Source organism: Fusarium phalaenopsidis, assembly GCF_050370095.1.
Source record: "Fusarium phalaenopsidis strain FUZ10S chromosome Unknown contig_32292, whole genome shotgun sequence".
Classification (NCBI taxonomy): domain Eukaryota; kingdom Fungi; phylum Ascomycota; class Sordariomycetes; order Hypocreales; family Nectriaceae; genus Fusarium; species Fusarium phalaenopsidis.
Window position 1 is genome coordinate 1650986 of NW_028145410.1, and position 24459 is coordinate 1675444.

At 52.1% G+C, this 24459-nt stretch overlaps 9 protein-coding genes across 9 annotated transcripts; 3 read left to right on the forward strand and 6 right to left on the reverse strand.

Moving 5' to 3' along the window:
- Positions 1 to 833: 833 nt before the first annotated feature.
- Positions 834 to 1853, forward strand: LRP88_04812 (uncharacterized protein; the record flags this gene model as incomplete). The annotated part of the gene is made up of 1 exon (XM_083241378.1): positions 834 to 1853. The coding sequence occupies one exon, from the start codon at positions 834 to 836 to the stop codon at positions 1851 to 1853; it is 1020 nt and encodes a 339-aa protein (XP_083102526.1).
- A 3511-nt stretch (positions 1854 to 5364) lies between these two features.
- Positions 5365 to 7578, forward strand: LRP88_04813 (DASH-cryptochrome; the record flags this gene model as incomplete). Its single annotated transcript, XM_083241379.1, has 2 exons — positions 5365 to 5867; positions 5949 to 7578. The coding sequence occupies 2 exons, from the start codon at positions 5365 to 5367 to the stop codon at positions 7576 to 7578; spliced, it is 2133 nt and encodes a 710-aa protein (XP_083102527.1).
- A 1448-nt stretch (positions 7579 to 9026) lies between these two features.
- On the reverse strand, positions 9027 to 9412 carry LRP88_04814 (uncharacterized protein; the record flags this gene model as incomplete). Its single annotated transcript, XM_083241380.1, has 2 exons — positions 9027 to 9303; positions 9354 to 9412. The coding sequence occupies 2 exons, from the start codon at positions 9410 to 9412 to the stop codon at positions 9027 to 9029; spliced, it is 336 nt and encodes a 111-aa protein (XP_083102528.1).
- A 263-nt stretch (positions 9413 to 9675) lies between these two features.
- LRP88_04815 (uncharacterized protein) lies at positions 9676 to 13569 on the reverse strand (the record flags this gene model as incomplete). Its single annotated transcript, XM_083241381.1, has 1 exon — positions 9676 to 13569. The coding sequence occupies one exon, from the start codon at positions 13567 to 13569 to the stop codon at positions 9676 to 9678; it is 3894 nt and encodes a 1297-aa protein (XP_083102529.1).
- A 1515-nt stretch (positions 13570 to 15084) lies between these two features.
- On the reverse strand, positions 15085 to 15468 carry LRP88_04816 (uncharacterized protein; the record flags this gene model as incomplete). The annotated part of the gene is made up of 2 exons (XM_083241382.1): positions 15085 to 15254; positions 15306 to 15468. 2 exons carry the CDS (start codon positions 15466 to 15468, stop codon positions 15085 to 15087), a joined length of 333 nt encoding a protein of 110 aa, XP_083102530.1.
- Positions 15469 to 16564: 1096 nt separating this feature from the next.
- LRP88_04817 (uncharacterized protein) lies at positions 16565 to 17866 on the reverse strand (the record flags this gene model as incomplete). The annotated part of the gene is made up of 1 exon (XM_083241383.1): positions 16565 to 17866. The coding sequence occupies one exon, from the start codon at positions 17864 to 17866 to the stop codon at positions 16565 to 16567; it is 1302 nt and encodes a 433-aa protein (XP_083102531.1).
- Positions 17867 to 18265: 399 nt separating this feature from the next.
- LRP88_04818 (uncharacterized protein) lies at positions 18266 to 20246 on the forward strand (the record flags this gene model as incomplete). The annotated part of the gene is made up of 2 exons (XM_083241384.1): positions 18266 to 18308; positions 18370 to 20246. The coding sequence occupies 2 exons, from the start codon at positions 18266 to 18268 to the stop codon at positions 20244 to 20246; spliced, it is 1920 nt and encodes a 639-aa protein (XP_083102532.1).
- Positions 20247 to 20944: 698 nt separating this feature from the next.
- On the reverse strand, positions 20945 to 21529 carry LRP88_04819 (uncharacterized protein; the record flags this gene model as incomplete). Its single annotated transcript, XM_083241385.1, has 1 exon — positions 20945 to 21529. One exon carries the CDS (start codon positions 21527 to 21529, stop codon positions 20945 to 20947), a length of 585 nt encoding a protein of 194 aa, XP_083102533.1.
- Positions 21530 to 22947: 1418 nt separating this feature from the next.
- LRP88_04820 (uncharacterized protein) lies at positions 22948 to 23976 on the reverse strand (the record flags this gene model as incomplete). The annotated part of the gene is made up of 1 exon (XM_083241386.1): positions 22948 to 23976. One exon carries the CDS (start codon positions 23974 to 23976, stop codon positions 22948 to 22950), a length of 1029 nt encoding a protein of 342 aa, XP_083102534.1.
- Between the last annotated feature and the right edge of the window lie 483 nt (positions 23977 to 24459).

The window sequence follows — 24459 nt, forward strand, 5'->3', positions numbered from 1 at the left end:
GACTTGCAGACGAGAGATGATTCGCGCAAGCGGGCAAGTGATGAGGAGTTGCAACTCATCAGACGAGAGGGGCATTATGAGGATGCGTGGCGCGTAACACAGCATTGCTTCTTTGCCATATAATTCCATCAATGTGTCACTGTGGCGAGTTGAACTTGATTCAAGGTTCGATGAGCTTGATCAAGGGCCTGGGAAAAGACGTCGTGGGAGATCGTGGAAAGAGAGAGGATGGCGTTTTGCTGTAGGGTAGACTGCCGGGTATCTCATGTGTGGCTGTATAGCCACCTCAACTGCAGGGGAGCTTGAAAGGTCCAGTTGTCTTCATCGACGTTGCAGCATGAAACATAAGTACCTACAGTATGTATTGTTCCATATTCGGTTACATATTGTACCGTTGTTCATCCCGGGTATTTGGGTTTGTGTACCTGAAAAGCAAACACTACTGATTCGATCACAAAGCATAGCATCACCAGATCGCAGCCGATCCTCTCTAGTGCGACCTACGGGCCCGTATCTCTGGTAAAAAATCGACAGTTACTGACTAGACCGGGAAAATGCTCGACGGACGTACCGCGCGGGATTATCCTCCTGCACGTGTTGATGCAGACGGTTGAGGAATGCAGATCAAGGCAGTTGCACCAATGCAGGCGGGCAAGGGGTTGCCTTCTGACGGTCTGAGCCAACAGGACGGGAACCCGGTACAGTACATACAGTGGGAGGCAAGAAGTATTTGCCCACCCTTCCGTACCACAAGCCCGGCTAACCCGATTAGGCCACCTTTTGCCTCGCTGCTTTTGCTACGCATTTTCCTCCTTTCAACACCACACATTACGATGCCGCGAGGCAAGGAGCTATCGCCACAGCTTCGGGCGCGCCTTTGCGAGCTACGAGACCGCGGTTATTCCTTTCGCCAAATTCATCATTGCCATCGCGAAGTCCCTCTCAGCACGATCCGTTACACGATAAAGCAAGAAGCCAAGCGCAAAGAAAACGCGTCTCTGCCGCGGTCCGGCGCGCCGCGTAAGCTCACCGGCGAGCAACGCGATCAACTATACGAAGCCGTCACAACCAACCCACATATCACGCACCAAGACCTCCTTGCCTCCGTCGATAACGCCGTTAAAGAAAGGTCCCTACGATACCTTCTTCGCGAAATGGATAAGAGGAAATGGCTCCGACGAAAACGCAACCCGCTAACGCAATTCCAAGCCGACCGTAGACTTGAGTGGGCTCTCCGCTATGAGAATATCGACTGGAGAAGGGTCCGATGGAGTGATGAGTGTATGGTCCGCCGCGGTCAAGGAATCAAGCCAACTTGGACCTTCCTTAGTCCCTCAGAGCAGCTAGCTGCCGGCGATGTGACTGAGCGGATGAGACAGGGCGTCGTACGGCAGATGTTTTGGGCCGGCTTTGGGGACATGATTCGTACGGACCTTATGACCTTTGACGGCTATGTCACAGGCGAAGCTATTCGTAACCTCTACGCAAGAGTCTTACCCACCTTTGTTCAACCCGGCGATATCTTCATGCATGATAACGCCCCCGTACACACAGCCCGTATCGTCAAAGCCCTCCTCATCGACCTAGGCATCGAGGTCATGATCTGGCCAGCTTGGTCGCCGGACCTCAACCCCATTGAGAACCTTTGGGCCCTTATGAAGGCGAAGATCTATGGACTATATCCTGAATTGCTATATGCCCCTGATACGGTTGAGACGAAGGCGGCTTTAGTGGCTGCTGCGCAGGAAGCTTGGCACGAGATCGAGCCAGCAGTATTGCAAAAGCTCTGTGAGAAGATGCCAAACCGGGTTGCTGCTGTTATCAAGGCAAATGGCTGGTATACAAAGTATTAGCTTTCAATTGATTCCCTAGCTGCTTCAAAGTGAGCCCTTGAGTAATTGCAATTACAGCTTAAAAGCGGCCTCATAATAAAGCCCGGATCGGGTTAGCCGGCCAAGCCCGGATCGGGTTAGCCGGCCAAGCCCGGTACGGAAGGGTGGGCAAATACTTCTTGCCTCCCACTGTGTAGGCACGCAAGCATGACGACTCTGCAAGTCCTGGTTGGAGATGACTCGTAGTATAGCCACACTCTTAAGATGCGGACGGCTTCGTAAGTCGAGACATGAGCAGCCACGATGCACATGAGGAAGGTATTTGCGACGAGGCTGTATAAAACCTTTCACACTTGATGCCGTGGCGTTGGCCATGTCTTGCGGGGATGGCTCGAGGTGCTTTGATGTATGTGTGCAGTGTGACTGACAACAGGTGTGCTACTGTATCTCTCCAAGGAAGGTGCGCGGAACGTACTCCGAGAAAAAAGAAAGGAGGAAACCTTGTGTGGTGTGTTGCTGCAGGGTTGGGAAACCAACAGAGTTGAGACATGCATCCCAGCTGGTACGGGTACAAAAGCAGAGCTGAGAAATAGAACGGGCGAGAGTGGAGTTTTCGAGGCATTGTCAAGCTGCAAAGAGACAGCATGATGCAGAGACAAGAGACGTGCAGAGCTCGGTGAGGGAGAAAAGTGTGTGGCCTGAATAGAGGCTTGTCTGGATCATGAGTGTCACACTTGGAGCTGTAACTGGAATTCAGAAAAGCCTCGATTGCCAAGATGGCGCCGAAACACGGTCAAACGACAAAAGCTGCGCAGACATCAACTTGGCAACGGCATCTTCCGAAAGTGTATTTGCTTCTTTTTCCTCTTCTGAGGCGCCGCCTCTTGTCATTTCTGGGACGCCCGTATGTGTGTGTGTGTCACGGACGGGAGCGAGCGAAAAAAGGTGCCGTCAGCTGGTCAGAGAGTCGGGTCCCTCGATCGCAGGAAACGCACGTTGCTAACGGATATCGGAGACTAAACACACAGGCCCCCCGTCAGGCGATGGACAGGGGTGTGTGTGTTCGTCTAGAGCGGGCCAAACCCAAGGCTGTCAAAGTTTGGGAGTAGCCGATGGCCGCGTGCCAGCACCCTACGTGCAGATCAGAAGGACAATCTACATGACGGGGGATATCTCGAGGCTAGCAGACAGTGGATTAGTGTTACCTGCTCAGTAGCCTCGATGAAAGTGACTGAATCGGCTTGATAGAACTCATTCAGGGGATCCTGTGGCTGGAGCTAGGTCGTTTAAAGGGTGCAACTCTGATGTCATTGATCGTCGGGAAACCCGCTGGACCCTGATTCCTCCTTTAGCGGCGGGGAGGAGGAGTGAAGCTCCCTCTTCACGACAAAGCCTCACAAGTCCAAAGGGAGCAGGTCCGGCGCCACGGTGACGGTGCCCGCTTTGTAAAAGTCAATGGCTTTGTCTCAGGCGAAGGAGAAAAAACGGATCTCGTCACCCCGTCCGTCGATGGTCATGTCGATACCCGAGCTGCTGCATCGCATCTCATCGTTTTTTTTCTTGGTGCAACGCAACGCAAGATCGACTTCGCTTAAGAGAAAAAGAGTGAGGCAAAGTGAGGCGAGAGAGAGATGTGTAGAATGTGATACAGAAGGATGATTCTAGATTGCGAGGCGGAGAGAAACATGGGTTCGAACAGGCTTGAACACCATCCAAGGCTGGCCGGTGAAAGAGATCAATCAGTAAGATTCTGGCCTCACCATCTTACACAGCCTGTACTGTCTGTCAATTGCTTCACTTTCCATCCATCTCAGCTGCAATCACCCCCTGCAGAACTCCTCCCCCAAGAAAACAGAGAGGCGCCGAGACTCATCGGGGACGCCTCCACCCCTGCAAAATAGAACGGCGCCTCGTCCCGTGCTGCGCTCGCACACTCTCAGGTTGACAGGGTCCTTGGTCAAAATTGGGTTGCAGTCGCAACAGTCACTTTTTCAGACCACCACACGTTTTTTTTTTCCCTTACTCTTTCAAGGGTCCTTGCTGCTTAGGCGAATCCGCATGAACCTTACCCCTGTAGGCTAAACCTCCCGCGTCTGGTCCGATCTAGAGGTTCGTTGTAGGGTCGTGGGAATCGCTCAAAAATCAGCAGAGGCAAAAAAAGAGACAGGAACGAAGAAAAAAAAAAACGACAACATGGCGCACGCCCGTCGTTCCCCGGCTGGGCCGATCAGGGTCCTTTCCTCCTCCTGAATTTCTGTTTCCCTTTTACTTTTCTTTTTTATTTTCTCCTGATTGTCACTGTTTAATTCCTGTTCTGTTTGCTCGATTTCGCCTTGATCTTGCTGCCAGTGAATAAGTGCCTGTGAAAAGAAAACAACCAACGGTTGGCATCGCCCCCTCCGTTTTTTCCAAGGCGTCATCACTTGCTTGTCTACGGGCAACAAGTTCCGGGTTTCTAGACCTGCTCGCCATCTATCGCCCAAGGACGTCCCGTCTCTCTTCTCTCTCCTCCTGCCTGCAGGTTCCCCCTGCAACATAGCTCCCTCTAGAACATCATCATCGTCATCCATCGTTGTCAACATCGTCATCGCCTCCAAGATCTCTTCTCGTTTATTGCACATCATCGTCTGCTTCGGCAACCATCTCGCCCGCTATCCCTACAGAAACAGTAGCCTCAAAACCACAACTGGCCCCGAGAGCCCTGCCTGTCTCAGCCTCAATATCCCCTCTCCTGAGCAGTTGACACAAGTTCTCTGTCTCGGCCCTGTTGATGCCATCACCATATCCACTCTTCAAGAGGCGCCAGAGAGTCCACTCGCCTTGGCGCTAGAGATCCATACTGAGCCGGCAGACAGGCAAGACGTCTGGGGACGCTGCAAGCGCATCATACACGCACACCCTGCCCTGCCCTGTGGCGATCTACCGATAACCCGCATCCATCGACGACGTTGTCTCGTTTCGCCTTCAGCCAGGAACCGTTGGAGCCACTAATGTAGCGAGATCCAGAGACGCAAGGATCCATGACCCGTTTGACATTTACACACCGGTCAACTCTTGAGTCGAGTTCTAGCTCACCTACAAGTTTACCGGCTGCCTCTCTACATACCTTGACACAACCACTTCACTTGGACGTTCCCCTGACCCAGCCTCCTCCGGCCCTGACCCACTGCCCGTCCATCTGATATCCAACCATCCCCAAGTACAAGCCCTTATTCAACTCCCACCGCACAAAGCCTCCTCCTCAACATCTGCTGTAGCAGCTTCAACCAAGTGCCGCCCACCACCACCACCTCGAGACCCGACTGAGCAGCCAGTGGCCCGAGTCTCACCACCCTAGTACATCAAGTCCAGACATCCTGGTACAGAGAGGTCCAGACCCCTCCCGCACAACCCGCCTAGTGGGAGATCGCATATCTTACCTCCCCCTCCCGAGATCTGTCTGTTCATCGGATCCGAAAAAAAAGAGGACCGCTATACGATTTTCACCATCGCTCCGTTTCTCAATTCTCCCTTCACTGCAAATCTCGCCAACATGGCAGGGAGTAAACTTCTCGTCTACCTCCTCCGCCGTGACCTCAGAGCCACCGACAACCCCATCCTTCACCATCTGGCAACCGCTGACCATGGATTCACTCACCTTCTCCCCGTCTACATCCTTCCGCCCCACCAGATCGAGGTCTCTGGCTTCCTCACCGAGAACCACAAATCCCCCTACCCTCAGGCCTTAAGTCAGGTTGGTCGCTTCTGGAGATGTGGTCCGCACCGAGCAAAGTTCACCGCAGAGTCAGTCTGGGATCTAAAGGACAGCCTGGAGGATCTGGGCAGCGGGCTGGTGTTGCGTATTGGCAGCTTCTCCGACGTTGCGAGACAACTGATCCAAGCTCTAAACGACAACCACCACCCTGTTGATGCTGTCTGGATGACCGAAGATGTGTCATCCGAAGAAGTCGACGATCAGCATGCTGTTTCTGCTGTGTGCTCTGAAAAGAGCGTCGGCTTCAAGCTGTGGCGGGATGACAAGTATTTTATCGATGAGTGAGTTGCCCTAACCCTTTTCTCACACAGGATACCCTCGACGATCTGCTAACGCAAACAAAGCCGTGACACAGGCCTGAGCAACCCAAAGGAACTCCCAGATGTCTTCACCTCATACCGCAAGACCCAAGAACCCCTCCGTGAGCGCCCTCGCCAGTCCCTCCCCCGCCCCCAGGCCGGCTCCCTACCTCCTCTCCCTCCTTGGACCCCGCCCCAGGATGCTCCTTTCCAAGTGCCGGACACCTACGAAGAGTTTGAGCGTCGACTCCTGCAGCCCATCGACTACATGCTCGCCAACCCTCCTGTACTGCCCCAGGACGCCAAGTCTGCGCACCCCTTTGACGGCGGTGAAAGCTTTGCTTGGGAACGCGTTCGACACCTCGTCAAGACTGGTGGCATGTGCACGTATCAAGAGACTAGGAACGGGCTTCTTGGAGTCGATTACAGTACCAAGCTCTCGGGGTACCTCGCTCTGGGTTGCATCTCGGCTCGCTCCATCCACGAGGAGCTGATGAAGCTTGAGGATGGCACGGATCAGGCCTATGTCCGGTCTAGAGGCTTTGGCAGAGGAGAGAACGAGGGTACCAAGGCTGTACGATTCGAGTTGTTGTGGCGAGACTACATGCGGTTGTGCACCATGAAGTTTGGTGCCCAGCTCTTCAGAGTCTCGGGCTTCAAGGGGGCTACTGGTCAGTACGAGAAGAAGTGGAAGACGGCTGACAAGAAGATGGCTGCTATTGACCAGGATCCTTCGCCTGAGGACCTGGGAAGAATCATTGACAGATTCCTCGAAGGTACGACCGGCATGGGCCTGATCGACGCCTCGCAGCGAGAGCTCTACCACACGGGGTACACTTCCAACCGAGCCCGACAGAACGTTGCTAGCTTCTTCTCCAAGCACCTCGGAATCGACTGGCGCTACGGAGCAGAATGGTACGAGATGATGCTCGTCGACTACGATGTGTCTTCCAACTGGGCCAACTGGCAGTACGTGGCGGGTGTGGGCAACGACCCCCGTGGCGACGCTCGCATCTTCAACCCCGTCAAGCAAGCCTTTGACTACGACAGCAACGGCGCCTACGTGAGAACCTGGGTGCCAGAGGTCAAGTACATTGAGAAGCTGGAAAATGTTTTTCAAGTCTGGACCACGGATGAGGAGGAACTGCTCAAGTACGGCATCGTCGACGACATCATGGTCACGCAGCCCGTCAAGAAGATTGATTTCCAGGTCGACCGCAAGCCTCGAGGCCCACGGAGACCCTACCGCTGGAGACGAGGACCCGGACGCGGTGGTCGTCGCGGCGGTGGTGGAGGTCCTTCGAACGGATCAGGGGACTACTCTGACACGGGTAGACACAACGGGGGACCTCCCTCTCCCGAGAGCGATCGACAGTTTTACAACGGCGAAGCATCCTACATTCAGAGCAATCAAAACCCTCGCGGTGGCTGGGCTCCCGGGGGAAATCATGCCATGCCATGGCGAGGCAATTCAAACGGGTATGGCAACCCCAACGGCGGACGAGGAGGTCACGGCATGTCCCCCTTTCGCGGCGGCAACGGCGACGGCTTCCAGCGAGGATTCGCCACCAACAGCATGCAGTACAACAACCAGCCTCCCCCACGGTACATGCCCGCCCCATCCTACCCTCACGGGTTTCCCCCTCACGCCTATCACCACCAACTCCCTCCCCACCTGGGACCTCACGTCTAGCAGCCCGAGGCTCAGCTACTACCCGTATGGCGGGTATATCCATACGCATGGAACTATGAACACGAAGCGTGGTACCCACTTGGATGGTGATATCACGAGGATAACGAACTGTGTTGAAGGAGGTTTAGGAACGATATTATATGTTCAAAGGGATCTTTGCTTTTTTTTTCAACTTGGGCATGCAGCTATATACACGCATCTGCTGCCAACTTGGACAGAGGAGGGAACAAAAAAAGTTGAGCATTCGTAACAGGGACAGAAAGGGAGTATGGAATCTGTCTATTGTATGTATTTATAAGAAGCATACGAGTTAACATCGAGGGCTTCCCAGTAGCCTTGGAGAAGGTGAGCTGGGCTGTGTGCTTCGCCTAGATTGATTGATTTTAGGTCAAATCTGAGGTTCAATTCAAACTGAAACAACACTGTCGCTTGGTTTCTAAGGGAGGGTGATGGATGCACTGTGCGTGAATGCTCTGTGTAACTCTCCATCTTGACATCACTCTAGCTGAGCTCCTTGGGCAAAAGAATCAAAAGCTCCTATGTCGATTTCCGCAATCAAGTCTGAAAAGCTACTACTAATAACCTGTGGCATTCATCGAATTTATCCCAAAACGTCGATCCTTGATCCGTTGCTTGATGCTGCGTGGACTTCACAAGCGTGTGAGGGCTTCCTCATGTTCGGCTTGCGAGAAAATGCACAATTGCAACTTCACGTGATGCACACACAGACGAAAGATGAAAAAAAAAAAAAAAAAAACACGGGGGTGCAAATGCCTGCAGAAGAGGTTGTACTGAGTGCCGGGGATCAGAGGCTGCCATCAAGGTACGTACCACCTGGAGTTCTGAAGCACCAACACAAACGCTTTTCCCTCGAGGCTCAAGACGACGCCAAGCATATGTTGTTCTTTTTATTGTAAACCATTGCCATTGACCTTTAGCCTTTATGACAGTTCAATCTCTAGATCCCCTCAAAGTACAGTGAGGGAAACCAAGTTCACTCCCCAATTCATCGTCGCTTGGCAAACACCTCGCTCGCAGATTCCCAATGACGCCCTTTGGCTTGAAATTTTCGTCACCTATCTAGTCCCAGTCGCCGCGAAGTAATTAGGGATTTCCCCCTCTTCTTTGGTCTAAGACTTCTGCCATCTTGGGAGACAACTCCACGCCGAGGCCTCGTGAGACACTGGCCGATTCTACTCATTGCAGAGGTCGACGTGGAAGAAAGAAAAATGGTTTTAATCAATTGAAGAGGAAGATTTCCAAAATGATTTGAAGTCAGGAGTTGTAATCTCGATTTCAAACCTGGGTATTCTTAAGTTGTCGTCCTCCCATCTTCTCCTCCAAGAAGTGCAGACCAGCTGCCTCGACTTTCCCCTGTAGATCCGCAGCCGTTGACTAACGAATGCCGTCTTCTAGATTTAACACACCGCATGAAACATTATGGGCATCTAGATTCGTGACACTCGTCGGCGGTTGTTCCTGTTTCTTCCGAAGCTAAAGTTGAAGCCATTCCCGTTGCCATTCCCGTTTGTGTTTCCGTTACCATTTCCGTTGCCGTTACCGTTGTTGCCGGCACTGGTACCGCTCACTCGCTCACACAGTTCTCCAGCAACGTTGCCACAGCGGAATGGCAACAGACAGCATCCGTCAGGATCGACAAACTGCTCCAGCCCGTTGGCGCCGACGCCGACGGACTCGCAGTCGGGGCCATCGGGGAAGCCGCAGCTGTGTCTAGTATTAGCGAAGCTGACAAGAAGAAGTCACATGGATCTTACCCGTTCTGCGCCAGAGAGGTAGCGGCAAAGAGAGAAATGGCAATGGAGAGGAACTTCATGTTGACGATATTAGGAATCCGGCCCGCGGAGATTGAATAGAAGGGTAATTGTCGAGAGAATTAAAGGTGTTGGTGTTGATGAGAAAAAAAAGTCTCGTTCATGGAAGAAAAGGCACGTATTTATACTACCGACTTCCGTTATGCCTCCTGGCTCGTCTCGGATTTCCAACATCTTGGCAAATGTCCTGAAGGCGGCCCTGTTTCGCTATATCCAACCTATGTAACAAATCTGTTGTGAAACACCACAACGACATGTAAACAAGCTAATCTTCTTCGCTTCCTTTCCGCTTGAACCAACCCCCCTTGCTCTGCCGCTTCAGCTGCTCTCGGGACTTGATCCCCAGCTCTCTCACACCCTCGTCACCGCAATTCGCCCACCTGTCCAGCAGCTCCCTGGCCTCGACAATGGTGTCCTTGTCCTTCGGATTATCGGCCTTGGAGAGGAGGTATTCCGCTAGTTCAAAGCACATGTAGTCTGCCGGCTCAGCCTCCTCGCCTGAAGCGACGTCGTATCCGGTCTCTTCGGCCAGCTTCAGTGCGAAGCGAACAAATTCCTTCCTGGCTGGCCAACTGTTGATGTCGTTCTTCAAACGCGCAAAGTCGTTGTGATACGGTCGTCGACGCGAAGCGAATGTCTCTATCATCTGGCGGAGCTTTGAGATGAATTCGGTTTCTTCTTCAGGTGACCCTCCGGGGAAGGGGACTGGAAGGATGGCCATGTTCATCAGGGTCGAGTTGGGCAGCAAGACGGGCGCCTTTCCTTCGCTCTTCTCGTTGCGCTGGCGGACGCGGACCTCATCCGTCTTCAGAATGATTCGCTCAATAAGAGGATAGCAGTTCTCGCGCCAGCTGGTCCAAGATTCACGGCTCCGGAACCGGTCCTCACACAGCCTCAGAACGATTCTCTCAATCAAGTCATCCTCGCCCTTTTGAAGAAGAAGCTCAACAGCATCGAGCAAAAAGTCCTCCAGAGTATGGATCGTGATCCCCTTGCCCTCCTCAAGCTTCGACTGGGTCTCATGGCTGGGCTTCTGCAGAGCCTGGACGGCGCTCCAAAGCCCAAACTTGAACGCGTCCACGCCCTGATCGTTGAACTGCGCGATCCAATGCTTGCCGGGCTTGGAGTTAACGAGGTCGCGGTTCTTCTTGATTAACTTTGTGATGGTCTTAATAGCTGGCGTCGGATTGATGTTGGTGAACACCACGGAGCGGATCATGTCGAAAACGGAGAGTGGCATGTAGGCCATGAGCTGGGTAAAGATCGAAGAGAGCATTGTGATGTTGACTGGCATCTTGGGGAGTTCCTCACCTTCGCCGAGGTAAAATTTGTTCTTTGCCAGGAAGAGCTTCATCCAGCGAGCGTTGTTGACTGCCGACTGCTCCAGTGCCGTCATGATGAGTTGCGCAAGCCGTCTCTTGTCGTCTTCGTTGAGCTTGACTGAGTTGGCTTGCTCGACTAGAAGCGCCAGCAGAGGGGTTTCCTCACTAACAGCAGGCAAGGCGGCACCATCCTCTTCGGCAGCGGTCCAGTCCTCTTCTCTCATAGAGCGTCGTTCGTTGAGGTCCGCGACGACAGGCACAATGTACTTCTCGAGAGCGTCTAGGATATGCGAACGCAGCTCTGGAGGGCAGGTTGGTTCTTGCATGGCGCTGATTAGACTGCTTGTGATGGTGATGCGGATATCAATATGTCGTGCCTCGGCGAGCAGACCGATCAGAATGTCGCAAGACGACGAGGCGTTGATAAAGAGGTTGTTCTGAAGAATTTGAGCAAGCATCTTGACTGTCGTAACCTTGATCCAAGGAGTTCGAGGCTTCTTGGCCTCCCCTTCAGCCTCTTTGGACTCGTCCGTATCTTCCTTCTTGTCCCAGATCTCGTTCTGCTGCCGCAGTCTCTCCGTCATGGCGCCGCCCATGTTTTGCAGGATCTCCTTTGCCGCCTTTGCCGGAAGAGACGAAAGAAAGGCCACGCTGAGGAGCTGTCGATGCCATGCAGAACTCTCAGCAGCGCCCTCATCGTGAAGGACAAGATCTCGGATGAACGGGGAAGCTAAGGCTGGCTGGTCAGAGTTGGCAATGCTCTCAATAACTGAAACAATGTCTCCCATGTGCACGCGCATCGCTTCCAACCCCAGACGTGCCCGCATCTGGTCTAGGAGAAATCTCGCGAGGTATGCTAGCTGCGCAGGAGAGATGGCCGTATATGCCAGCTTCTTATAGGCAAAGAGGCCTGAGGCTTCAAACTTGCGAGACCGCCCGATGAGGGCTGAAGAGTGAGGTGCGTCACGGAGGGCATCAGATGTCGGGTTGCGAACGATGGCCTCTGCCTCGATAAGAGTGTCCATGGTCGGCTTCCAAACCGTCTCAACCATGACTGTCTCGCACTTTGCGAACTCAGCCGCCGTGCACTTTTTGAGCTTTTTCAAGAAACCTTTCACGTTGTCGAATCTCTTGTCGGCCACAACTCTCAAGAGGCCGATCACGTTATCCCAGTCCCGGCGCTGGAAGCCGGGTTCTCCAACTGCCTTGGTTGCCGTCTCTAGGAGGTTGATGAGGATCCGGTTTGCACGCACGATATCTTCCTTCACCACTGACGACGTGAATGATATAGCGGTTTCTGGGTTTTTTATGCGTTTCGCTGGCATGGCAGCCAAGAGAGCTGCTATTTCTTTCGTGTTGAACACCTTGGGGCCATACAACTCCTTGCACGCCAAAGTGTCCTTGGTAAAACGGCGTGCCCAAAGAACAGTGTCCCCCAACATTTCAATGTCAATGGCGGCGACACATAGATTCAGCGCTGACATGGCCCAAAACGCGCGAAGTCCTGGCTCCCGAGCCTGCTGAGAGTTCACCCTCCGTTCATGGATAAGTGCGCGGGTACGTTCAAGCCAGCCTTCGTGCTCATTCTCGGTCTTGGACATGCGGATGAACAGCGCCCTGGCAACCTCGACGTCCGCAAAGGTGCTAATGTCAGGCCTCTGACGCTGCGCAATGACCGAGTGGTCGGGTCCGGGGCTCAGGAAGTCACTGCTTGGGTGGGCCTTGTCCAGTCTCTCAAACAGCTGCATTGCCTTCTTTGAGTCAACAGCCAAGAACAAACCGGCGGGCCAAAGGCCTTTTTCGGCAGTCAATTTGTTCAGTCGATCAAGTCCAGAGTCTGATCCGTCGTCGATATCGATCTTGTTGTATCCTTTCGCGTGGAGGAAGAGTAGGCGGAGGAGCTCATATTTCGCCTCGTTGTCGAGCTTCTTAGAGATGACCATGACATCGCGGAGCGAGTCTACGCCATCCCGTCGCTGGTTTGCGGGAGATAGCTCAATAAGCTGTATCAAGTCGCTCTTGAACCGTTCCTTGACGTCGCTGTCCATGGGCGCCTCGTACCATCGGTCGATTGTATACTGAACAGGCCCGACAACGTGGAAGAGGTTGAGCTGATTCGATATAACCTTCTTGTGCTTCTGAATGCACCGCACCACGAGATGGAGATACTTCTGTCGCGATTCGTGATCGAATCTCCTCTTGAGCAGGCGTTTGAGCAGCGGCATGACCAACTCGTCAACAAAGTCTTGAGGAACTCGGATATCTCCCTCTTTGGCGAGGAGCGTGTTTAAAATTTCCTCACTAAAGGCCATATTACCGCAGAACAGTCTCCTCTGCGACAAAAATGTCAATTCCTTGCCGCGAGAAAAGATGTCTTCGAGGAACTTCTTCTCATGTTGCTCGCGGTGTCCAAGGGACAGTCTCTTCTGCTGCGGCGACGTCCATTCGACATGTCGTTTATTCTCCCACTCCTCAACCACTTCCATGGTACACGCTGGCACAATGTTCTGATAGAACTCCCTCAGTGGACGATCATCCTCGCCCCCATCGCAGAGCAGTTCCACAAGCTCCCCAAGAGCCTTGCGCCTCTCAGGTCTTGCCTTCTCAGCCGAGGCTGTACGTCCCAGAGCCTTGCACATTGTACGCACGTCCTTGACGCTGAACTCGGCCATCAACTGGGCGAGCCCAGCAGCTCCGCCAACGGCATCCCATGTCGGCTGGAAGCGGTCTCCGCGACGGAGAGCCTTGGTGAATTGGCGGATAGCGTCCTGGCGTTTACTTGCGCTGTCTGTCTGTCGCAGCTCGCCTACAATCGCACTGCTGTCGGGACGAGGCATATTTGCTGTTGATGATGATGGTGATGAGTCGAAGTGTTAGTTGCCTAGTGCCGTGTCAGCCGAGTTCTTTAAGCGACCACGTCAGCACAGCCTCACCGCTATCATCCTTTTGTTGCCGTGCCTCTCAAAAGATAGATCCCATCTAAGTAATGGCCGAACAGCTATTAACCAGGGTCTGAATTGACCTGCTGCATTTGGCTCTTCCATCTCTTGTGTTGGTTATGTTTGCGGTATTGCGGGGCTGTGGCCAAGCACCTAGACACCCACCCAGGTCGAGGAAAAAGAGAGACGCTCAGATAAATCCTTTAGCCTATTCTCCCCTAAAGATAATAAATGAGTATAATAAGAATAATCAAAGAAGGTCTAAAGCGTTACCTTTACTATAATATATTTTTAGTTAATTATTATGCCTAAGGGGAGCAAGGTAACTAACCCTCTTAATCTTCTGCTGTCTCGTTTATTCCTCGACCAGGGTGACACCCCCGGGCGTGACCGTTCTCCCGTTTGCTTCAACCAAATACTCCGTAGCATGACCTTAAATAGCTTGCATGAGGCCTGAGATCGGACGAAAGAGCACGTGATTTCTGAAATGGCAGGACGATATTGCCAAGAATGAATTGCTGAATTCATTGAGATCCCCTCTGTTTGCAGAGTTGGCGCACGCGACGGTCACTGAACCGGGCTGTTGTGACGCAGAGTCAACGATCTCTGGTTTCTAACGCGTCCCTAAATCTAAAATGTTCAATTTATGATAATGTTTCATATTTTTTTTTATCTCTTATTTAACTCATAATTAGGCTATAAAGTGAATAACGTACATGTATAGCGAGTGCACCGGACAAGCGAGTGCACTACTTATATTTTTACCTAAAAAGAGAAAATTAAAAAATACCTTAAAATTTGAGATCTTACTTAAATTTAGTAAGATTTTAGTAAAATACTATTTATATATTATATAATCTTATATAATTCTCTAAAAAATTCTAAGGAAATCCTTTATAAGGTAGTTTAGAAATAAGCTTATTCGCACTGTATACTTAGCTAGTTCTCTATAAAGGGACTTTTTTAAAAATCTAAAAAAATTATCCTAAGATTTCTTAAAATATTAGGTTTATAAAAATACTTTTTTTATATTTATAGCTATTTTATAGAAAAAGTTAGGAAGTCTAGGGTAGGCTATTTTTGGCAGTACAGTATAGTGGTGCACTCGCTTGTCCGGTGCACTCGCTATACATGTACGTTACTCTTTATTGACTTAACTGGGCGCAGCCGTCCTGGTGTCTCAAGTTTCTGTACGTCCGCGTGGATCGTAGAACCCTGGAACTTACCCATGCACCTTGATAAGAAATGGGTCTCAATGCGTATCAATCATCAATCAGCATCACTTTGGTATCCAATTGACACCCACTGGTGCTCCTTAGCATGGCAAGCTAGCAAGTGTCATCAAAAGGGTCCCGCAGACCAGGTTCATACAGGTTTCGTCATAGCTAATCGTACAATCCATAAGCCTCAAGTTTAGGCACCAAACTTCTTGTCCTTATCATCGACAAAGAACTCCTTGCCCGTCGTCTCCTTGTACTTGTCGCGGATAAAGTCCGAGATGGCCTCGTCCTTGGCCTGCTCAGCGGCGCTCTCGTTGCTCTGGTCGCCCTGTCCGAGGAACTTTTCCTGCACGTAGTCGACGGCTGGAAGCACATTAGCACTGATTCAGCATCGAGCGTTTGTGGGGGATTTACCCTTGTCGAGGCCATCCTCGTTCTTCTCGCCCTGGGCACCGCCGCCGGCCATGCCGTTGAGCTTGTCCATGAAACCGCCGCCGCTGCCGGACTCTTGGTTCTGGTTCTGGTTCTGGTCGGCGTTGTTGCTTCCGCCTCCGGTGACCTTGTTGAGCAAATCCATGATGATGATTGAAGAGATGAACGGTGGAATTGAGGTATTTCAGTAAGGAGGATATTGGAGATGAATGTACAGGTTTCAGGTATGATGACGAGAGAAGACAAGAACCTAACAAGACGTCCCCCACGACATCCTTATATAGCTGCGCAACACATCGTCACACACGGCAGGAGGCCGCACAAGGCGGGGTCGATCAAGGACCGAATTCTTGATCGCGGGTGGGAAAGATCCACTGACGCAATGAGACAAGGGTGCACTTAAGGTTGTGAGACCAAGGATGGAGACACGGGAGACATGGGGGACTTGGAAGATGGGAGCTGAAAGATGCGCACCAGTGACGTTGACGTCGTCGGCCATTGGCTGCCCACTTCAGCTCGCAGGTGGGATAAGGTGCGGCGCCCAGGCTCGCGTGCCCCTCCATGGACTGGGCAGGCAACATCGAAATGCAAGTTTAGCGAGGCCGTGGTTCTCTGTCGAAGGGTTCGAAGAAGCGAAGGGGCAGAATGTCTTTTGGCGAAGCCGTGATTCAGAATTTTAGTAAGGCTGTGATCCACCAAGTCAAAAGGGTTGCATGAGGCCAGGGAAGTGTCTTCTGGCGGGGCCGTGATTCACTCTGTCAATGGAAGCGGGGGACTTGGATTCTGAGGCCGTGATTCACAGCCACGCCGGGACAACCTCAGATTTCTCTCAGATTATGTGGGCCTTTCTTAAATTTCCTAATTCGTCTCGCGAGAATACAGTGTCAATGCACGAGCCACGGTGCAAGGTACTGTGCAAGTCCGAAACACCAAATTTGGGTATCACGGCGCATTGGGGGAGATGGACGAAAATGTGGTGAATGTAGATGGACAGAATGGGCGCAATCAAGTGGAAAGGGTGAATTGACCATGCACAACGAACAGGCGGAAACAGCAAGTGTGTGAATCTAGCTTTCTATTAGGGGTCATTATAGCTATTCACATGAATTCGATCCTTTTGTAAGCCCTTTTCATTACCAGTTCCTTCATTCCTCGTAACCTCGTAGCCATCATCCCTCATAGCCATTGTCCTTCGTAGCCATCATCCTTCGTCAAGTCCGTCCAGTCATGTCGAGTGCACCTTAGTTGTAAGGGGTGTACATGCCATCGGCATCGATCACAGCCTGGCAACGGGCAGGCATGCTCTCAATCAGCGTCATCAGGTGAGCCTCCTCCATCCAGTTCCAGGTCTCGATGGCTTCAACAACTGGGCTGCGGCCTCGGAGGTGGGCAACCAGGCGGTCTTCTTCGATCTTCGTCTTGATCATGTCCCAGGCGACAGCCATGAGATCGAGGTCGGGCGAGGCGGGAGGCAGCTGGAGAACCTCCATGTTCTTGTTCTGGAGTTCGGTGCGGATGGTGGCGTCGGAGTGCTCAATGGGGCGGTGTTCCATGCAGTACTTGGCGGTGTCTGGCTGCTGCTGGATCCAGTAGCTCACGGTAGGGAGAACTCGTTCGGAGTGGTTCTTGGTGTCGATGGTGCCCCAGCTTGGGTCCCAAAAGACGCTGGGACCCTTGCCCTTGAGGCCGGAGAAGGTGGCCCAGAAAGCGTTGCCGTTCTGGAGGTGGGCATCGTCGTCAATGATGCAGGCCGGGTCGCGTGCCTCGTGGATGGTGCGGGTGACATGGATTCGAGCGTGAGGTCCAGTCATGATGCGGGTCTCGCCAGACCAAACGACGGCCTTCCACTGCTCGACAGTCCAGTCGACGTGGTCCTGGGCCCAGTCAAATCGAGCCTGGCGAAATTCTTCGATGATGGTGGGTCGAATGAGGGCGGGATATCGCTCGTACCCGACTTCGCGCAGCGCATTTCGGATAACGGCTGGCTTGCATCTCCATCCAAGGGAGGTAGCAAGTCTGTTGTACTCCATGCGGCGAGTGTCTCTGGAAGACAGGGTGAAGGCAAGGACGATGAGGAGTTGGGGATGGTTAAGGACGGGGAGTTGGCCCCTGAGGGCATTGCCCTTGGGCACGGACAAAGCCTCGGTGATCAGAATTGCGTACTGCGCCTGACGAGGGGTAAAGTTGAAAAAGATGGCAATGCGAGTGTAGTTCCATCCAGCTGAGCGAAAGAGAAGGCACTTTCTCTTCTGCTCTGCAGTGATGGGCTCGCTAGGTGCCATCAAGTTGTTGTAGGTGCGGAGCTTGGCCGCCATAGAGTTCAGCTGGCAGTTCTCACGGCGATGCTGCTTGAGAACCTGCTGCGAAGTCGTGGGGCAGTTGAGGACATCAGGAGTGAGTCGCGCATTGTGTCTCTCACGCTGGGCTTGGCGGAAAGGGTCAATGGTGAGCTCGTTGGAACGGTACTGCAGCTGAGCAATGGCAAGGCCGGTGAGATCCGGGGCCAGAGGAGCGTTGATGGTAACGGGAGGATTGTAAGCCATCTTGACGCAATTGGTTGGAATTGTTCAATGAAAGGAAGTTGAACAATGAAGTTGGTGGTTTGGTGTTTGCGTTCTTGAGATGGAAGACAAGTACTTGCACCGAGATGGATGTGTGGTGGGGAGTTTTTGTCTTGGAGGTCCCTGGTGGAGCCAAGGGTACCTGAGTGGGGTCCTGGAGGGGTGCGTTTTCGTGGTGGCATGGGCGTGGCTCAAGCGAGAGGGCTTCAAGGCTGTGGCTTGGCCGGCTGAGTCAACGCGACAAGGTATGACGCATACAGGGACCGCAACAACCGCTCACCTCGAAAAAAGTTCAAGTATCGCGACAAGACGCCCTTTGGACAGAGTCTTGGTTCGCCATCATTGCCTTTTATCCACGACAGACATAGAATAGTCATCGCAATGGCCAAGGCCAACGAGGATATCCTTAGGCGTCCCCTGTACCGTAAGGAATAACCCCTCACCCCGCCATCGTTGCCCCTCAGATTGCTAACTGGGATCGCCAGTCTATGACCTACCGCCAGAGGTCCTGGACACGTTGACGCTCAAGTCCGATGCCGACACCGAATCCATCGTCGAATCCTCGATCTCGTCTCCCTCCAAGAGCCCCTCGGCATCCGACAGCAACCTCGTTGGCTCCCAGGCTTGTTCCCTCTGCGGTCTCACATTCACTACGGTGATAGACCAGCGAGGGCATCTCAAGTCTGACCTGCACCACTACAACCTCAAGCAGAAGCTCAGAGGACAGAAGCCAGTGTCGGAAGTCGAGTTTGAGAAGCTGATTGGGGACTTGGATGAGTCGTTGTCGGGCTCAGATTCGGACGAGTCGGACGAGGAAGAGGAGGACAAGCAAGAGTCGACACTTACAACACTCCTAAAGAAGCAGGCGAGGTTAGCAGATAGAAGAGACGATACAAATGGAGATGAGGAAGAAGATGATACCGCTGGCAAGAAAGGTCGTGGCAAGCCGCCCCTGATCTGGTTCAGTTCCCCTGTGCTCCCTGAGAAGACCTACTTTGGCATGTATCGTGCCATCCTCACAGGCGAAGAACAACGAAACCAGGACCTGGTCGAGGTCCTCAAGAAGAAGCAGGTCGAGCCAATATCGATGCCCAAGATGCCCAAGGACGGTTCGATACCCGAGATTGCGTACAAGGGCCCACACATCTTCCTCTGCATGATCGGAGGCGGTCACTTTGCAGCCATGGTCGTGTCTCTTGCGCCGAGGCCAAACAAGAACGGCACAACCATGAACCGGGAGGCGACAGTGTTGGCTCACAAGACGTTCCATCGCTACACGACACGACGAAAGCAGGGTGGCTCGCAGTCAGCCAACGACAATGCCAAGGGTGCGGCACACTCAGCCGGTTCAAGTTTGCGACGGTACAACGAACAGGCCTTGGTGGAGGATGTGCGGAATCTGCTTCAGGACTGGAAGGCCCTGCTTGACACGTCAGAACTGCTCTTCATCCGGGCAACGGGTGTGACAAACCGGAGAACTCTTTTCGGGCCATACGAAGGCCAGGTGTTGAAGCACAACGACACTCGACTGCGAGGTTTCCCGTTCAGCACGCGACGAGCGACACAGAATGAGCTTATGAGATCATTCATCGAGCTGACCCGACTAAAAGTCCGTGAGATTGATCCTGCTGAGGTTAAGAAGGAGTCTGAGTCCAGTGCGACTCCGACAAAGACACAGTCGAAGCCTTCAAAGCCCAAGTTGTCAGAGGAGGAGGAGACAGCCTTGCTACATACCTCTCAGCTTCAGGCTTTCACACGGAGATCCAAAGTCCCCGCCCTCCTCTCGTATCTCAAGAACAACAGCCTCTCACCCGACTTTGAGTTCCAACCCGTTGAGCAAAACCACCACGCCCCACGGCCACTCCATCTTGCTGCGGCCCAGAACGCTGCACCGCTCGTTCTGGGACTCCTGGTGCGAGGTGGCGCTGATCCCACGATTAAGAACGACGAAGGCAAGACTCCGTTTGAACTCGCCGGCGAGCGGGCAACCCGTGATGCTTTCCGTGTGGCGCGCTCAGAGCTTGGAGAGGCCAAGTGGTCCTGGGATTCAGCCAAGGTACCACCTGCGATGACAAAGGCTGAAGCCGACATGCGCGACGAGCGAGAGAAGAAGGAGGCGGATACAAAAGAGGCAGAGCGACGGCGCGCGGAGGAGGAGAGGCTGCGGAGCGAAGGACCCAAGGTGCCTGAGAGCCGGAAGCAAAAGGGCAACACGCTCTCTGCGGGATTAACAAAGACACCTCAAGAGAAGAGAGAAGCTGAATCAAGAGGGTTGACGCCGGAGATGAGGATGAGGTTGGAGAGGGAGAGGAGGGCGAGGGCAGCAGAGGAGAGGATACGGAGGATGCAAGGTGGTAGTTGAACAGGCCAGAGAGGAGATCAGTAGCATTCTTCTAAGGCAGGATAAAACAACATCTTCCTAAACCAGCTTCTTTTGATCATTCACTGATCGAGTCCTACCTCGTGGTTAGTCTATTGTCGCAAGCCTATTCTCCACTCCATAGATGTGAAGTTCAACGAATACTCCCAATTAGGCAAGGGGACATCAACGACAGCTCAGAATATCGCCCGTATGTCCCACAACCTTCTTAGGTAGTGCATGAAGCCTCGAACTCGCCAAGTTCGCTAGGGATTGAGATTTTATCGGTCCAAGGGCCGAGCCATTAACCGTTGGCCTTTCTCCCTCTACGATGGCTGCTCTACCTGCCTCAATGCACAACTGTAACACCCCCAACACGGTCAGAATGCCCTTCTCAATTCTTCGCCCGGCATTTCTAGAAGCAACATGGCTTAGATAAGTCACCGCCCCCTTCTGAGAATGGATACTTACATGGGTGGCACCTGAGAGAGGCGCACACATTTGGCACACCAACTTGGCCATTCACCACACTTTTGTTCCCATGATGCATAGGTAGTTTAACGAGGCATTGTATCAGTCTTCAAAATCATAACTTTCCTTTTAGATTCAACTTATAGACTAGTTCACGGCAGTCAAGTCACCTCTTCCTGCTGTGATACTTCGACATCCATGCAAAGAACGATGGATCAGCGCCGAACATGCTACTGGTTCCAGAGGCCACCACAGCCGAGCGCAAACATGCCATCAGGTCGAGGCCCAGTCAGTGTGACATTCTCACCTTGCTCCATGATAGACTGCTTCATCCGAAAGTCCACGCAGTCCCCACCAAAGCTGGCATGCATGGTCATGGACAGCCACCGCCCCTGAACTGAATCCTCCACCTTAACCGTGATGGGACCCCATCGGTAATTAGGTCCCATGTATGTCGGCCAGTCGTACAGACGATCTGGGACGGGGAGGTCATACATGCTGCTGGATGGCTGCGGCATTGACATGAACACTACAGTCCGTCCATAGAAGTCCTTCTTGAACTTGACGTACAGTTCCTTGGCTTTGATGTCAGCGTTGACTGGTTTCGGCAGCTGAACCATGAATTCTGATTGTCCCTCTGCTTGGAGGGTTCGGAAGACGATGGGGGGATAAGGGATGATTATGGGAGTAAGGTAGGACTCGACGATATCAAGAACCTTGAGGCGGTCTGGGTCAGCCGTCTCGAGGGGCGTCGGTGGTGCCCCCACCTGCTCGCTTGCGCGGCTTGATCGGCGTCTGAAGAAGTTGAGAGGCATCTTGTGATAGATGATTTTCCTGGTGTGGACGGTTGTGCAGGTGCTTACTATGTTGCCTTTATAAAGCGACGGGTTATTGTCTTGATGGTGAAAAGGTACTTAGCATGCAGAATCAAAGCTTAAGAGAAAGGCTGTTGATATTTAAACTTCGATATGAATTTGAGAGGTAGTTGTTGTCCATGACAATGATTGTTCAGTCTTTGAAATGTGCCTTGAAGTTCGCCGGAATATTCTCATTGTTGAACGTGAACAAGCCATATCTTTCTTTATTAGCTTTCGAGTACGGCCGCTATCTTCAACCCACTCTTTATCTACCTTACAAGAGAAACTTGAGATCAGGCATGAAGCGTGAAGCCAAACTCAGATACGACAGGAATCACGACCGTTGAAAGCATGCATGCAATCAGCAAAGTTACAAGTTCTGAACAACGAACAATTGCCAAGGCAAAGATTCCACTAGCATGTAAATAGTTTACCCGTCAGTTACATGGGTACAGTTAGTCGCCAACTGCACTTGATGCACAGCCTCGGAGCACAGTTATGGAGGTTCTGAACAGCGAGAGGCAGCAATGATTTTCCAAGACGTACAGACACTCTCACAGAACTCGCTGCAGTTGTTTACGGAAATCCTAATGCGCACGATACTCGTAAACCCTAAATTCTCTACCGCTTTTTTTTACTCGCGCATCTGAGAGCTGGTGGCGTCTCTTGCGCAAGACTTGCCTTTCCATCATTAACCTTCTATGGCTGCCGTGATAGAAGCTTAAAATTGTCTGATTGGCTTTACTGTATGATTCCAATACGTCCACGTGTATAGCTGTGCTCTTTGTCACTGTGGGTAATGGGCTCTTCAGACACGTCGTGATGCTCAATATCACCAACTCATCCATGTCCACACCAGCCTCGCCGGCATGTCGGAGCAACCATCCCACATCAAGTTTCTTTGTTGTCGAAAAGATCAGCCCCATAAATGCTCCGGGGTGATACCATATATAGCAAGATATAAACAAAGGCCCTCGATATCGGTACAATGTCAAAGGGACAAAGATAAGCATTTTACTCCGCCACAAGCTTCGTATCCACACCCTATACACAAGCCTTCCGAGAGTCAAAGAGAAAGCCACTTCGGGAACAGTACCAACGGTCGATTTTCATTCTATTCTCGGTCTCAATCAAAGCAAGAGGCACGTCGTGATTAGTTTCCTCCCTCCTCTCCTCGTGGGCAAATATCTTTCCCCTGTGATGGTACATGGCACATCACAGTATCTGCGCACTCAGCCTCATACAAGGGTAGAAACATGGCCAACACGAAAAATGAGCTTGAAACAAGGGTTGGCATTTAATTCAATGACAAGATCAACTACATGAGAACAAACAGACTTGGAAACAACTCCCCCCTCCTCTATCGCCTCTTTCGGTCATTGGGGGCACTTGATAAGAGAGGAGTAAATGTACTCCCACGCTCTTTCAGCTTGTCCCATGACCAAGGACAGATACATCCCATTGATAGACGCATCGAGCTCTCCCACGACTTTATAACCGTCGATGAGGGTAGTGAGCTCCCTTCGGTACTTGTTCATCACACCTACAGGACCTTCAAAGTTAAACCCATTAGTATCGCATGGAGATATCAACATCTCCACCTCCATTGGCTGCAGTTTGACCTTCATCTGGACGAAAAGGTCCTTTGGTCCATTGGGGAGGAAGGGATTGCGGGAGTGCACCATGTATTTACCCACCAACCCTGAGCTGGGGGCCGTCGCGTCCTGCTGTACGATCAAGTACGTCTCGTTCAGAGCTTCCACGTTCATACATGGCTCGAAGTATCCATGCAGGGCTTGGCTGATGAACCTACCTGCTTCGGTGCTCAGCAAAATGCTTGCGTTGGGGTCTTTTTCCACCTTTTCCTGCCAAGCCGTCTTGTCTTGTCGTGCCTCGGCCATGATGACGTCGCTTGACGATGGGGGTGAGCTTGGACAGACGGCCTTTCTGTTGTCTGCCAGAAATTGGGAGAGATGCCCATATACTTGCCTTAGATAAGGATCTTGGGACACTTCTTGCCAGAAGCAACAGTGGTTAACGTTTTTGCCTTTGCCTTTGCCTTTGTTATGATTGGTACCGACCCAGCCGTTGCTGTTCCAGTCGATTTTAGCATTGCTGCAGTTGCTATTGTTTTGACTATTGTTGGTAAATTTGCCATTTTGTTGGCCGTTGCCGTTCTGCTGGTTCTGCTGGTTCTGTTGTTTTTGCTTGTTGTGTTGGCTCTGTTGGTTTTGCTGGCTCTGTTGGGTTTGCTGGTTTTGCTTGTTCTGCTGATTCTGTTGATTCTGCTGGTTCTGCTGGTCACCGTCATTCTGTTGACCATTGTTGCTGCCCCCATCGTTCTGATGTTTCCGTTTGCTTCCCCTGTTGTGATGGCTGCCACGGCCGCGGTTATCCCAAACCATTTTGACGATTCAGTGTTTGGTGATTGTAATGAAGTTGGCAAGGTGAATCAAGTTATTGGTCTCTGAGGGCAAAAAAGGAGCTCGGGGGGAATCCCTCAGTTCGTCGACTCTTAAGTATCTAAGCAGTTCACGTAGCTCATTGTTCGTAGCTCATCTTTCGCAGACCAGGACAAAATGTGAACAGAGAGCAATTGAACATGACATATCCTTTTTGTATCGAAGTTCATTGTCCGTACAAGTCTTAAACAACGGCGTACAAAGGATGATGGGTGGCCCAACAGACCAGCCACCAGAAAATTCAGACACTAGCTCATCCTCCCGAGTTGTCAAATTCTCGTGTGGGCTCCCATTGATATCTCGTATACGAACACGGTCAGGTATCAGCATCGGAAAGGGGCATGACCGGCTGGTGGTCATTTGGAGTCCAGAACTGAACATTGCGGACACAAGCTGATGCAATCGCTGTGATATGACCTGGATATC